Source organism: Rhinoderma darwinii, chromosome 1 (genome assembly GCF_050947455.1).
Source record: "Rhinoderma darwinii isolate aRhiDar2 chromosome 1, aRhiDar2.hap1, whole genome shotgun sequence".
Classification (NCBI taxonomy): domain Eukaryota; kingdom Metazoa; phylum Chordata; class Amphibia; order Anura; family Rhinodermatidae; genus Rhinoderma; species Rhinoderma darwinii.
The window spans coordinates 4,767,180-4,784,434 of record NC_134687.1 but is presented as its reverse complement, the minus strand read 5'-3'; the positions used below and the strand labels follow the sequence as shown (position 1 = coordinate 4,784,434).

Sequence of the window (17,255 nt, the reverse complement as noted above, 5' to 3'; positions counted from 1 at the left end):
CTGAATAACACTACTACTGCTGGAGGACTATCACTGAATAATACTACTACTGCGGGAGGACTATCACTGAATAATACTACTACTGCAGGAGGACTATCACTGAATAATACTACTACTGCTGGAGGACTATCACTGAATAATACTACTACTGCTGGAGGACTATCACTGAATAATACTACTACTGCTGGAGGACTATCACTGAATAATACTACTACTGCTGGAGGACTATCACTGAATAACACTACTACTGCTGGAGGACTATCACTGAATAATACTACTACTGCTGGAAGACTATCACTGAATAATACTACTACTGCTGGAGGACTATCACTGAATAATACTACTACTGCAGGAGGACTATCACTGAATAATACTACTACTGCTGGAGAACTATCACTGAATAATACTACTACTGCAGGAGGACTATCACTGAATAACACTACTACTGCTGGAAGACTATCACTGAATAATACTACTACTGCAGGAGGACTATCACTGAATAACACTACTACTGCTGGAGGACTATCACTGAATAATACTACTACTGCAGGAGGACTATCACTGAATAATACTACTACTGCAGGAGGACTATCACTGAATAATACTACTACTGCTGGAGGACTATCACTGAATAATACTACTACTGCTGGAGCACTATCACTGAATAATACTACTACTGCTGGAGGACTATCACTGAATAATACTACTACTGCTGGAGGACTATCACTGAATAATACTACTACTGCTGGAGGACTATCACTGAATAATACTACTACTGCTGGAGGACTATCACTGAATAATACTACTACTGCTGGAAGACTATCACTGAATAATACTACTACTGCTGGAGGACTATCACTGAATAATACTACTACTGCTGGAGGACTATCACTGAATAACACTACTACTGCTGGAGGACAATCACTGAATAATACTACTACTGCTGGAGGACTATCACTGAATAATACTACTACTGCAGGAGGACTATCACTGAATAATACTACTACTGCTGGAGGATTATCACTGAGTAACACTACTACTGCAGGAGGACTATCACTGAATAACACTACTACTGCTGGAGGACAATCACTGAATAATACTACTACTGCTGGAGGACTATCACTGAATAATACTACTACTGCAGGAGGATTATCACTGAGTAACACTACTACTGCAGGAGGACTATCACTGAATAACACTACTACTGCTGGAGGACAATCACTGAATAATACTACTACTGCTGGAGGACTATCACTGAATAATACTACTACTGCTGGAGGACTATCACTGAATAATACTACTACTGCTGGAGGACTATCACTGAATAACACTACTACTGCTGGAGGACTATCACTGAATAACACTACTACTGCTGGAAGACTATCACTGAATAATACTACTACTGCTGGAGGACTATCACTGAATAATACTACTACTGCTGGAGGACTATCACTGAATAATACTACTACTGCTGGAAGACTATCACTGAATAATACTACTACTGCAGGAGGACTATCACTGAATAATACTACTACTGCTGGAGGACTATCACTGAATAATACTACTACTGCAGGAGGACTATCACTGAATAATACTACTACTGCAGGAGGACTATCACTGAATAATACTACTACTGCTGGAGGACTATCACTGAATAATACTACTACTGCAGGAAGACTATCACTGAATAACACTACTACTGCTGGAGGACTATCACTGAATAATACTACTACTGCTGGAGGACTATCACTGAATAATACTACTACTGCTGGAGGACTATCACTGAATAATACTACTACTGCTGGAGGACTATCACTGAATAATACTACTACTGCTGGAGGACTATCACTGTATAATACTACTACTGCAGGAGGACTATCACTGAATAATACTACTACTGCTGGAGGACTATCACTGAATAATACTACTACTGCTGGAGGACTATCACTGAATAATACTACTACTGCTGCAGGACTATCACTGAATAATACTACTACTGCTGGAGGACTATCACTGAATAATACTACTACTGCTGGAAGACTATCACTGAATAATACTACTACTGCTGGAGGACTATCACTGAATAATACTACTACTGCAGGAGGACTATCACTGAATAATACTACTACTGCTGGAGGACTATCACTGAATAATACTACTACTGCAGGAGGATTATCACTGAGTAACACTACTACTGCAGGAGGACTATCACTGAATAATACTACTACTGCTGGAGGACTATCACTGAATAACACTACTACTGCTGGAGGACTATCACTGAATAATACTACTACTGCTGGAGAACTATCACTGAATAATACTACTACTGCTGGAGGACTATCACTGAATAATACTACTACTGCAGGAGGACTATCACTGAATAATACTACTACTGCTGGAGGACTATCACTGAATAATACTACTACTGCTGGAGGACTATCACTGAATAATACTACTACTGCTGGAAGACTATCACTGAATAATACTACTACTGCTGGAAGACTATCCCTGAATAATACTACTACTGCTGGAGGACTATCACTGAATAATACTACTACTGCTGGAGGACTATCACTGAATAATACTACTACTGCTGGAGGACTATCACTGAATAATACTACTACTGCTGGAGAACTATCACTGAATAATACTACTACTGCTGGAGGACTATCACTGAATAATACTACTACTGCTGGAGGACTATCACTGAATAATACTACTACTGCTGGAGGACTATCACTGAATAATACTACTACTGCTGGAGGACTATCACTGAATAATACTACTACTGCTGGAGGACTATCACTGAATAATACTACTACTGCAGGAGGACTATCACTGAATAATACTACTACTGCATGAGGACTATCACTGAATAATACTACTACTGCTGGAGGACTATCACTGAATAATACTACTACTGCAGGAGGACTATCACTGAATAATACTACTACTGCCGGAAGACTATCACTGAATAATACTACTACTGCTGGAAGACTATCACTGAATAATACTACTACTGCAGGAGGACTATCACTGAATAATACTACTACTGCAGGAGGACTATCACTGAATAATACTACTACTGCCGGAAGACTATCACTGAATAATACTACTACTGCTGGAAGACTATCACTGAATAATACTACTACTGCTGGAGGACTATCACTGAATAATACTACTACTGCTGGAGGACTATCACTGAATAATACTACTACTGCAGGAGGAATATCACTGAATAATACTACTACTGCTGGAGGACTATCACTGAATAATACTACTACTGCAGGAGGACTATCACTGAATAATACTACTACTGCTGGAGGACTATCACTGAATAATACTACTACTGCTGGAAGACTATCACTGAATAATACTACTACTGCTGGAGGACTATCACTGAATAATACTACTACTGCTGGAGGACTATCACTGAATAATACTACTACTGCAGGAGGACTATCACTGAATAACACTACTACTGCTGGAGGACTATCACTGAATAATACTACTACTGCTGGAAGACTATCACTGAATAATACTACTACTGCAGGAGGACTATCACTGAATAATACTACTACTGCAGGAGGACTATCACTGAATAATACTACTACTGCAGGAGGACTATCACTGAATAATACTACTACTGCTGGAGGACTATCACTGAATAACACTACTACTGCTGGAAGACTATCACTGAATAATACTACTACTGCTGGAGAACTATCACTGAATAATACTACTACTGCAGGAGGACTATCACTGAATAATACTACTACTGCTGGAGGACTATCACTGAATAATACTACTACTGCTGGAGCACTATCACTGAATAATACTACTACTGCTGGAGGACTATCACTGAATAATACTACTACTGCTGGAGGACTATCACTGAATAATACTACTACTGCTGGAGGACTATCACTGAATATTACTACTACTGCAGGAGGAATATCACTGAATAATACTACTACTGCTGGAGGACTATCACTGAATAATACTACTACTGCTGGAGGACTATCACTGAATATTACTACTACTGCAGGAGGAATATCACTGAATAATACTACTACTGCTGGAGGACTATCACTGAATAATACTACTACTGCTGGAAGACTATCACTGAATAATACTACTACTGCTGGAGAACTATCACTGAATAATACTACTACTGCAGGAGGACTATCACTGAATAATACTACTACTGCTGGAGGACTATCACTGAATAATACTACTACTGCTGGAGGACTATCACTGAATAATACTACTACTGCTGGAGGACTATCACTGAATAATACTACTACTGCAGGAGGACTATCACTGAATAATACTACTACTGCTGGAAGACTATCACTGAATAATACTACTAATGCTGGAGGACTATCACTGAATAATACTACTACTGCAGGAGGACTATCACTGAATAATACTACTACTGCAGGAGGACTATCACTGAATAATACTACTACTGCTGGAAGACTATCACTGAATAATACTACTACTGCTGGAAGACTATCACTGAATAATACTACTACTGCTGGAAGACTATCACTGAATAATACTACTACTGCTGGAGGACTATCACTGAATAATACTACTACTGCTGGAGGACTATCACTGAATAATACTACTACTGCAGGAGGACTATCACTGAATAATACTACTACTGCTGGAGGACTATCACTGAATAATACTACTACTGCTGGAGGACTATCACTGAATAATACTACTACTGCTGGAGGACTATCACTGAATAATACTACTACTGCTGGAGGACTATCACTGAATAATACTACTACTGCAGGAGGACTATCACTGAATAATACTACTACTGCTGGAAGACTATCACTGAATAATACTACTACTGCTGGAGGACTATCACTGAATAACACTACTACTGCTGGAGCACTATCACTGAATAATACTACTACTGCAGGAGGACTATCACTGAATAATACTACTACTGCTGGAGGACTATCACTGAATAATACTACTACTGCAGGAGGACTATCACTGAATAACACTACTACTGCTGGAGGACTATCACTGAATAATACTACTACTGCTGGAGGACTATCACTGAATAATACTACTACTGCTGGAGGACTATCACTGAATAATACTACTACTGCAGGAAGACTATCACTGAATAATACTACTACTGCTGGAGGACTATCACTGAATAATACTACTACTGCTGGAGGACTATCACTGAATAATACTACTACTGCTGGAGCACTATCACTGAATAATACTACTACTGCTGGAAGACTATCACTGAATAATACTGCTACTGCTGGAGGACTATCACTGAATAATACTACTACTGCTGGAGGACTATCACTGAATAATACTACTACTGCTGGAGCACTATCACTGAATAATACTACTACTGCTGGAGGACTATCACTGAATAATACTACTACTGCTGGAGAACTATCACTGAATAACACTACTACTGCTGGAGGACTATCACTGAATAATACTACTACTGCTGGAGGACTATCACTGAATAACACTGCTACTGCTGGAGGACTATCACTGAATAATACTACTACTGCTGGAGGACTATCACTGAATAATACTACTACTGATGGAGGACTATCACTGAATAATACTACTACTGCTGGAGGACTATCACTGAATAATACTACTACTGCTGGAGGACTATCACTGAATAACACTGCTACTGCTGGAGGACTATCACTGAATAATACTACTACTGCTGGAGGACTATCACTGAATAATACTACTACTGCTGGAGGACTATCACTGAATAATACTACTACTGCTGGAGGACTATCACTGAATAATACTACTACTGCTGGAAGACTATCACTGAATAATACTACTACTGCTGGAAGACTATCACTGAATAATACTACTACTGCTGGAGGACTATCACTGAATAATACTACTACTGCTGGAGGACTATCACTGAATAATACTACTACTGCTGGAGGACTATCACTGAATAATACTACTACTGCTGGAGGACTATCACTGAATAATACTACTACTGCAGGAGGACTATCACTGAATAATACTACTACTACAGGAGGACTATCACTGAATAATACTACTACTGCTGGAAGACTATCACTGAATAATACTACTACTGCAGGAGGACTATCACTGAATAATACTACTACTGCTGGAGGACTATCACTGAATAATACTACTACTGCTGGAGGACTATCACTGAATAATACTACTACTGCAGGAGGACTATCACTGAATAATACTACTACTGCAGGAGGACTATCACTGAATAATACTACTACTGCTGGAGGACTATCACTGAATAACACTACTACTGCTGGAGGACTATCACTGAATAATACTACTACTGCTGGAGAACTATCACTGAATAATACTACTACTGCTGGAGGACTATCACTGAATAATACTACTACTGCAGGAGGACTATCACTGAATAATACTACTACTGCAGGAGGACTATCACTGAATAATACTACTACTACAGGAGGACTATCACTGAATAATACTACTACTGCTGGAGGACTATCACTGAATAATACTACTACTGCTGGAGGACTATCACTGAATAATACTACTACTGCTGGAGGACTATCACTGAATAATACTACTACTGCTGGAGGACTATCACTGAATAATACTACTACTGCTGGAAGACTATCACTGAATAATACTACTACTGCAGGAGGACTATCACTGAATAATACTACTACTGCTGGAGGACTATCACTGAATAATACTACTACTGCTGGAGGACTATCACTGAATAATACTACTACTGCAGGAGGACTATCACTGAATAATACTACTACTGCTGGAGGACTATCACTGAATAATACTACTACTGCTGGAAGACTATCACTGAATAATACTACTACTGCTGGAGGACTATCACTGAATAATACTACTACTGCTGGAAGACTATCACTGAATAATACTACTACTGCTGGAGGACTATCGCTGAATAATACTACTACTGCTGGAGGACTATCACTGAATAATACTACTGCTGCTGGAGGACTATCACTGAATAATACTACTACTGCTGGAAGACTATCACTGAATAATACTACTACTGCTGGAGGACTATCACTGAATAATACTACTACTGCTGGAGGACTATCACTGAATAATACTACTACTGCTGGAGGACTATCACTGAATAATACTACTACTGCTGGAGGACTATCACTGAATAATACTACTACTGCTGGAGGACTATCACTGAATAATACTACTACTGCTGGAGGACTATCACTGAATAATACTACTACTGCTGGAGGACTATCACTGAATAATACTACTACTACAGGAGGACTATCACTGAATAATACTACTACTGCTGGAGGACTATCACTGAATAATACTACTACTGCTGGAGGACTATCACTGAATAATACTACTACTGCTGGAGGACTATCACTGAATAATACTACTACTGCTGGAGGACTATCACTGAATAATACTACTACTGCTGGAGGACTATCACTGAATAATACTACTACTGCTGGAGGACTATCACTGAATAATACTACTACTGCTGGAGGACTATCACTGAATAATACTACTACTGCTGGAGGACTATCACTGAATAATACTACTACTGCTGGAGGACTATCACTGAATAATACTACTACTGCTGGAAGACTATCACTGAATAATACTACTACTGCTGGAAGACTATCACTGAATAATACTACTACTGCTGGAGGACTATCACTGAATAATACTACTACTGCTGGAGGACTATCACTGAATAATACTACTACTGCTGGAGGACTATCACTGAATAATACTACTACTGCTGGAGGACTATCACTGAATAATACTACTACTGCTGGAGGACTATCACTGAATAATACTACTACTGCTGGAGGACTATCACTGAATAATACTACTACTGCTGGAGGACTATCACTGAATAATACTACTACTGCTGGAGGACTATCACTGAATAATACTACTACTGCTGGAAGACTATCACTGAATAATACTACTACTGCTGGAGGACTATCACTGAATAATACTACTACTGCTGGAGGACTATCACTGAATAATACTACTACTGCTGGAGGACTATCACTGAATAATACTACTACTGCAGGAGGACTATCACTGAATAATACTACTACTGCAGGAGGACTATCACTGAATAATACTACTACTGCTGGAGGACTATCACTGAATAATACTACTACTGCTGGAAGACTATCACTGAATAATACTACTACTGCTGGAAGACTATCACTGAATAATACTACTACTGCTGGAGGACTATCACTGAATAATACTACTACTGCTGGAGGACTATCACTGAATAATACTACTACTGCTGGAGGACTATCACTGAATAATACTACTACTGCTGGAGGACTATCACTGAATAATACTACTACTGCTGGAGGACTATCACTGAATAATACTACTACTGCTGGAGGACTATCACTGAATAATACTACTACTGCTGGAGGACTATCACTGAATAATACTACTACTGCTGGAGGACTATCACTGAATAATACTACTACTGCTGGAGGACTATCACTGAATAATACTACTACTGCTGGAGGACTATCACTGAATAATACTACTACTGCTGGAGGACTATCACTGAATAATACTACTACTGCTGGAGGACTATCACTGAATAATACTACTACTGCAGGAGGACTATCACTGAATAATACTACTACTGCTGGAGGACTATCACTGAATAATACTACTACTGCTGGAAGACTATCACTGAATAATACTACTACTGCTGGAAGACTATCACTGAATAATACTACTACTGCTGGAGGACTATCACTGAATAATACTACTACTGCTGGAGGACTATCACTGAATAATACTACTACTGCTGGAGGACTATCACTGAATAATACTACTACTGCTGGAAGACTATCACTGAATAATACTACTACTGCTGGAGGACTATCACTGAATAATACTACTACTGCAGGAGGACTATCACTGAATAATACTACTACTGCAGGAGGACTATCACTGAATAATACTACTACTGCTGGAGCACTATCACTGAATAATACTACTACTGCTGGAGAACTATCACTGAATAATACTACTACTGCTGGAGCACTATCACTGAATAATACTACTACTGCTGGAGGACTATCACTGAATAATACTACTACTGCTGGAGAACTATCACTGAATAACACTACTACTGCTGGAAGACTATCACTGAATAATACTACTACTGCAGGAGGACTATCACTGAATAATACTACTACTGCTGGAAGACTATTACTGAATAATACTACTACTGCTGGAGGACTATCACTGAATAATACTACTACTGCTGGAGGACTATCACTGAATAATACTACTACTGCAGGAGGACTATCACTGAATAATACTACTACTGCAGGAGGACTATCACTGAATAATACTACTACTGCTGGAGCACTATCACTGAATAATACTACTACTGCTGGAGAACTATCACTGAATAATACTACTACTGCTGGAGCACTATCACTGAATAATACTACTACTGCTGGAGGACTATCACTGAATAATACTACTACTGCTGGAGAACTATCACTGAATAATACTACTACTGCAGGAGGATTATCACTGAGTAACACTGCTACTGCTGGAGGACTATCACTGAATAATACTACTACTGCTGGAGGACTATCACTGAATAATACTACTACTGCTGGAGGACTATCACTGAATAATACTACTACTGCTGGAGAACTATCACTGAATAATACTACTACTGCTGGAGCACTATCACTGAATAATACTACTACTGCTGGAGGACTATCACTGAATAATACTACTACTGCTGGAGAACTATCACTGAATAATACTACTACTGCTGGAGCACTATCACTGAATAATACTACTACTGCTGGAGGACTATCACTGAATAATACTACTACTGCTGGAGAACTATCACTGAATAATACTACTACTGCTGGAGGACTATCACTGAATAATACTACTACTGCTGGAGGACTATCACTGAATAATACTACTACTGCAGGAGGACTATCACTGAATAACACTACTACTGCTGGAAGACTATCACTGAATAATACTACTACTGCTGGAAGACTATCACTGAATAATACTACTACTGCTGGAGGACTATCACTGAATAATACTACTACTGCTGGAGGACTATCACTGAATAATACTACTACTGCTGGAGGACTATCACTGAATAATACTACTACTGCTGGAGGACTATCACTGAATAATACTACTACTGCTGGAGAACTATCACTGAATAATACTACTACTGCTGGAGGACTATCACTGAATAATACTACTACTGCTGGAGGACTATCACTGAATAATACTACTACTGCTGGAGGACTATCACTGAATAACACTACTACTGCAGGAGGACTATCACTGAATAATACTACTACTGCTAGAGGACTATCACTGAATAATACTACTACTGCAGGAGGACTATCACTGAATAATACTACTACTGCTGGAGAACTATCACTGAATAATACTACTACTACTGGAGGACTATCACTGAATAATACTACTACTGCTGGAGGACTATCACTGAATAATACTACTACTGCTGAAGGACTATCACTGAATAATACTACTACTGCTGGAGGACTATCACTGAATAACACTACTACTGCTGGAGGACTATCACTGAATAATACTACTACTGCAGGAGGACTATCACTGAATAATACTACTACTGCTGGAGGACTATCACTGAATAATACTACTACTGCTGGAGGACTATCACTGAATAATACTACTACTGCTGGAGGACTATCACTGAATAATACTACTACTGCTGGAGGACTATCACTGAATAATACTACTACTGCTGGAGGACTATCACTGAATAATACTACTACTGCAGGAGGACTATCACTGAATAATACTACTACTGCTGGAGGACTATCACTGAATAATACTACTACTGCTGGAGGACTATCACTGAATAATACTACTACTGCTGGAGGACTATCACTGAATAATACTACTACTGCTGGAGGACTATCACTGAATAATACTACTACTGCTGGAGGACTATCACTGAATAATACTACTACTGCTGGAGGACTATCACTGAATAATACTACTACTGCAGGAGGACTATCACTGAATAATACTACTACTGCAGGAGGACTATTACTGAATAATACTACTACTGCTGGAAGACTATCACTGAATAATACTACTACTGCTGGAGGACTATCACTGAATAATACTACTACTGCAGGAGGACTATCACTGAATAATACTACTACTGCAGGAGGACTATCACTGAATAATACTACTACTGCTGGAGGACTATCACTGAATAATACTACTACTGCTGGAGGACAATCACTGAATAATACTACTACTGCTGGAATACTATCACTGAATAATACTACTACTGCAGGAGGACTATCACTGAATAATACTACTACTGCAGGAGGACTATCACTGAATAATACTACTACTGCTGGAGGACTATCACTGAATAATACTACTACTGCAGGAGGACTATCACTGAATAATACTACTACTGCTGGAGGACTATCACTGAATAATACTACTACTGCAGGAGGATTATCACTGAGTAACACTACTACTGTAGGGAGCACAGCGCTGGCACATTACCTCACAGTACCGCCAGGGGACGCCGAAGCGCTGACTATACGCATGCGCACTTGCCTTTACCTTCTCTCCAGTTTCCCTCGTTAAACATGGCCGATTTCCCGTCATGGCGTCACTGTGCGCGGTTCTCCGACCTCTGCCCTCACCCAACATGGCGGATCCGGCGTCAATACCCCAGCGTCACCTGTCCCGGGACTTGAAGTGACAGGAGGCGCCAGAAAACACCGAGAACTAACGGGAGGTACGTGTGAGGAATAGGGGAGAGATGCGGAGTATATAGTCTGGGGGTGGGGAGTATAAAGTCTGGGGGGGGAGAATATAGTCGGGGGGAGGATATAGTCTGGGGGGGGGGAGTATAAGGGGTGGGGGGTATATAGTCGGTTATATATTCTGGGGTTTATAGTCTGGATTATCAGATCTGTTATTTCTCCTTCCTGTAGGTTCCCGGGATCTTTCCACTTTGGGGTCCATCTCTGCCGTAACGCTGGGATACCCCGACTCCAGTAGGCGGAGCTCCTGGTGTGGTGGTGGCGATGCCGGGTGTAGTGTGCGCGCGGAGCTGGCGGGTGTAGTGTGCGCGCGGAGCTGGCGGGTGTAGTGTGCGCGCGGAGCTGGCGGGTGTAGTGTGCGCGCGGAGCTGGCGAGTGTAGTGTGCGCGCGGAGCTGGCGGGTGTAGTGTGCGCGCGCGGAGCTGGCGGGTGTAGTGTGCGCGCGCGGAGCTGGCGGGTGTAGTGTGCGCGCGGAGCTGGCGGGGGTAGTGTGCGCGCGGAGCTGGCGGGTGTAGTGTGCGCGCGCGGAGCTGGCGGGTGTAGTGTGCGCGCGGAGCTGGCGGGTGTAGTGTGCGCGCGGAGCTGGCGGGGGTAGTGTGCGCGCGGAGGTGGCGGGTGTAGTGTGCGCGCGGAGCTGGCGGGTGTAGTGTGCGCGCGGAGCTGGCGGGTGTAGTGTGCGCGCGGAGCTGGCGGGTGTAGTGTGCGCGCGGAGCTGGCGGGTGTAGTGTGCGCGCGGAGCTGGCGGGTGTAGTGTGCGCGCGGAGCTGGCGGGGGTAGTGTGCGCGCGGAGCTGGCGGGTGTAGTGTGCGCGCGGAGCTGGCGGGTGTAGTGTGCGCGCGGAGCTGGCGGGGGTAGTGTGCGCGCGGAGCTGGCGGGGGTAGTGTGCGCGCGGAGCTGGCGGGGGTAGTGTGCGCGCGGAGCTGCTTGGTGTAGTGTGCGCGGTGCTGATTCCTCCCCCCCATCCCCCTCTACAGGACACGACTGCTGACGTCATGTCCCGGCTGGAGGGAGCAGCCAATGTCATCCTCCGTGTCCCCTGCGTGGTGGCTCTGGACCTGCTCTACCGCTGGGACGTCCAGGACTTCACCCTCCTGACCTATGACCCCTCGGTCCTCGGAGCGCTGTCTGTGCGGGACTTTTACTACCTGGGTGAGGACGATTCCACATCTATCACCAGTTTGATGCTATAACCAGTCTGCAGTAACAGGCGGCCGTCAGTCTGGGGTGGGGGCAGCGCAGCGACCGCCATGTGTGACTGTCGCCTGCAGGTCACGTGATCTCGCTGGTTTGTCCTCCTGTTCACACCTTGTGAGGTGTCAGGTGAGCGGCTGGAGCACGCGGAGCCCCTTTCATATATTTTCACATGGGGGCGTTCAGGGGGTTCTCTTGGGTTATGCCATTATTGCCTGCGGCCCGGCTCCCACCTCTGGACCCTCTCCTCCCGGGAGTACGGGGGTCACGCGCTCCTCATTCATCCATCTGCGGCCCGGCTCCCACCTCTGGACCCTCTCCTCCCGGGAGTACGGGGGTCACGCGCTCCTCATTCATCCATCTACGGCCCGGCTCCCACCTCTGAACCCTCTCCTCCCGGGAGTACGGGGGTCTCGCGCTCCCCATTCATCCATCTGCGGCCCGGCTCCCACCTCTGGACTCTCCTCCCGGGAGTACGGGGGTCACGCGCTCCTCATTCATCCATCTGCGGCCCGGCTCCCACCTCTAGACCCTCTCCTCCCGGGAGTTCGGGGGTCACGCGCTCCTCATTCATCTGCGGCTGGACTCCCTCCTCTAGACCCTCTCCTCCCGGGAGTACGGGGGTCACGCGCTCCTCATTCATCCATCTACGGCCCGGCTCCCCCTCTGAACCCTCTCCTCCCGGGAGTACGGGGGTCTCCTCTCGCTCCCCATTCATCCATCTGCGGCCCGGCTCCCACCTCTAGACCCTCTCCTCACGGGAGTTCGGGGGTCACGCGCTCCTCATTCATTCATCTGCGGCTGGACTCCCTCCTCTAGACCCTCTCCTCCCGGGAGTACGGGGGTCACGCGCTCCTCATTCATCCATCTACGGCCCGGCTCCCCCTCTGAACCCTCTCCTCCCGGGAGTACGGGGGTCACGCGCTCCTCATTCATCTGCGGCTGGACTCCCTCCTCTAGACCCTCTCCTCCCGGGAGTACGGGGGTCACGCGCTCCTCATTCATCCATCTACGGCCCGGCTCCCCCTCTGAACCCTCTCCTCCCGGGAGTACGGAGGTCACGTGCTCCCCATTCATCCATCTGCGGCCCGGCTCCCACCTCTGGACCCTCTCCTCCCGGGAGTACGGGGGTCACGCGCTCCCCATTCATCCATCTTCGGCCCGGCTCCCACCTCTGGACCCTCTCCTCCCGGGAGTACGGGGGTCTCCTCTCGCTCCCCATTCATCCATCTGCGGCCCGGCTCCCACCTCTGGACCCTCTCCTCCCGGGAGTACGGGGGTCACGCGCTCCTCATTCATTCATCTGCGGCCCGGCTCCCACCTCTGGACTCTCCTCCCGGGAGTACGGGGGTCACGCGCTCCTCATTCATTCATCTGCGGCCCGGCTCCCACCTCTGAACCCTCTCCTCCCGGGAGTACGGGGGTCACGCGCTCCTCATTCATCTGCGGCTGGACTCCCTCCTCTAGACCCTCTCCTCCCGGGAGTACGGGGGTCACGCGCTCCTCATTCATCCATCTACGGCCCGGCTCCCCCATCTGAACCCTCTCCTCCCGGGAGTACGGGGGTCACGCGCTCCCCATTCATCCATCTGCGGCCCGGCTCCCCCCTCTGGACCTTCTCCCGGGAGTACGGGGGTCACGCGCTCCTCATTCATCCATCTGCGGCCCGGCTCCCACCTCTGGACTCTCCTCCCGGGAGTACGGGGGTCACGCGCTCCTCATTCATTCATCTGCGGCCCGGCTCCCACCTCTGAACCCTCTCCTCCCGGGAGTACGGGGGTCACGCGCTCCTCATTCATCTGCGGCTGGACTCCCTCCTCTAGACCCTCTCCTCCCGGGAGTACGGGGGTCACGCGCTCCTCATTCATCCATCTACGGCCCGGCTCCCCCATCTGAACCCTCTCCTCCCGGGAGTACGGGGGTCACGCGCTCCCCATTCATCCATCTGCGGCCCGGCTCCCCCCTCTGGACCTTCTCCCGGGAGTACGGGGGTCACGCGCTCCTCATTCATCCATCTGCGGCCGGACTCCCGCCTCTGGACCCTCTCCTCCCGGGAGTACGGGGGTCACGCGCTCCCCATTCATCCATCTGCGGCCGGACTCCCGCCTCTGGACCCTCTCCTCCCGGGAGTACGGGGGTCACGCGCTCCCTATTCATTCATCTGCGGCCCGGCTCCCCCCTCTGAACCCTCTCCTCCTGGGAGTATGGGGGTCACACGCTCCCCATTCATCCATCTACGGCCCGGCTCCCACCTCTGGACCCTCTCCTCCCGGGAGTACGGGGGTCTCGCGCTCCCCATTCATCCATCTGCGGCCCGGCTCCCACCTCTGGACTCTCCTCCCGGGAGTACGGGGGTCACGCGCTCCTCATTCAACCATCTACGGCCCGGCTCCCACCTCTGGACCCTCTCCCGGGAGTACGGGGGTCACGCGCTCCTCATTCATTCATCTGCGGCCGGACTCCCACCTCTGGACCCTCTCCTCCTGGGAATACGGGGCTCACGCGCTCCCCATTCATTCATCTGCGGCCCGGCTCCCACCTCTGAACCCTCCTCCCGGGAGTACGGGGGTCACGCGCTCCCCATTCATTCATCTGCGGCCCGGCTCCCCCCTCTGAACCCTCTCCTCCCGGGAGTACGGGGCTCACGCGCTCCCCATTCATCCATCTACGGCCCGGCTCCCACCTCTGAACCCTCTCCTCCCGGGAGTACGGGGGTCACGCGCTCCTCATTCATCCATCTGCGGCCCCCGCGGTCTCTGTTTCGTTCTATAAAGATTTGGCCCCGCTGCCGTCTACGGAAGTTGTAGAATTTGTGAGAGCTCTTCATGTTTTCTGTGGAAGTTGCAGCCCAAGCGCTCAGGTTTTTGGGGTGACAGGTTGCTGGCGTCTGCGCGGAATGATCGCCCTGTATGAGGCGCTGACGTGTCCCCCTGTATGAGGCGCTGACGTGTTCCCCTGTGTGAGGCGCTGACGTGTCCCCCTGTATGAGGCGCTGACGTGTCCCCCTGTATGAGGCGCTGACGTGTTCCCCTGTATGAGGCGCTGACGTGTTCCCCTGTGTGAGGCGCTGACGTGTCCCCCTGTGTGAGGCGCTGACGTGTCCCCCTGTGTGAGGCGCTGACTTGTCCCCCTGTGTGAGGCGCTGACGTGTTCCCCTGTGTGAGGCGCTGACGTGTCCCCCTGTGTGAGGCGCTGACGTGTTCCCCTGTGTGAGGCGCTGACGTGTCCCCCTGTGTGAGGCGCTGACGTGTCCCCCTGTGTGAGGCGCTGACGTGTCCCCCTGTGTGAGGCGCTGACGTGTCCCCCTGTGTGAGGCGCTGACGTGTCTCCTTGTGATGTTACAGCTCAGCTGATGTGTGCGGTGCTGCTGCTGCTCCCCCTGCGCTGTCTGCTCAACATCTACCTGTATCTCCTGACCGCGCTGCTGCTCTACATGGCTCATCAGACCACCAGGTGAGTCCTCCATGTGTCAGAGGGCTCGGCTTGCTGTCGGAGGGGGTTGGGATCGTTATTTGGGGGTGTTTTTCATTATCAGAGGGTGTGGGGCTCGGGTACCTCATCTATCGGAGGGGGTGGGGGTTTTTCATGTTATCCGTGTGTCACCCGCGTGTTCCCTCTTCATCCTCAGGGATTACATCCGGCAGGAGGTGGGGCTTGCGGGGTCCGTGTTTCAGGACCACGCCTCTGTGACACGCAGCGTCAGGACTCTCACAGGTGAGGTGACCCCGGCATTGTTATCCCGCCGTCCTGTGCCGCGAGATTCTTCATTACAGACCTGCGAGCCGTCGCCTCCTCCAGCAGCACAAGATGCGCGCAGCAGCTGAGGCAGAGCGCAGCCCCTCCCTGGAGAATCCCTATTATATGTCTGCCAGGAGCCCATAGTCCTGGCCACAGATGCAGCATCGTTACTGTGTATGAACCTCGTCATTTATAGTCTGTGCATTCTGTTCTACCATAAATCCATGCACCCCGACAGGAGCCTTTAAAATGAGGGGGCGGCGGCGGGTCCGCGCGTGCAATGAGGGTGGCGGCGGCGGGTCAACGCGTGCAATGAGGGGGTGGCGGCGGCGGGCCCACGCGTGCAATGAGGGGGTGGCGGCGGCGGGTCCGCGCGTGCAATGAGGGGGTGGCGGCGGGTCCGCGCGTGCAATGAGGGGGTGGCCTGCCACG

At 47.4% G+C, this 17,255-nt stretch overlaps 1 protein-coding gene across 1 annotated transcript in view; it reads left to right on the top strand.

Annotated features, from left to right (window-relative positions):
- Positions 1-11,718: 11,718 nt before the first annotated feature.
- LOC142748432 (RING finger protein 145-like) overlaps positions 11,719-17,255 on the top strand; it is a 34,093-nt gene continuing 28,556 nt past the window's right edge. The window contains exons 1-5 of the mRNA XM_075855533.1: positions 11,719-11,866; positions 12,066-12,128; positions 12,869-13,043; positions 16,430-16,538; positions 16,714-16,799. Of these exons, the coding sequence (XP_075711648.1) occupies positions 12,887-13,043; positions 16,430-16,538; positions 16,714-16,799 (352 nt within the window). The 5' untranslated portion in view covers positions 11,719-11,866; positions 12,066-12,128; positions 12,869-12,886. The remainder of the gene's footprint in view (positions 11,867-12,065; positions 12,129-12,868; positions 13,044-16,429; positions 16,539-16,713; positions 16,800-17,255) is intronic.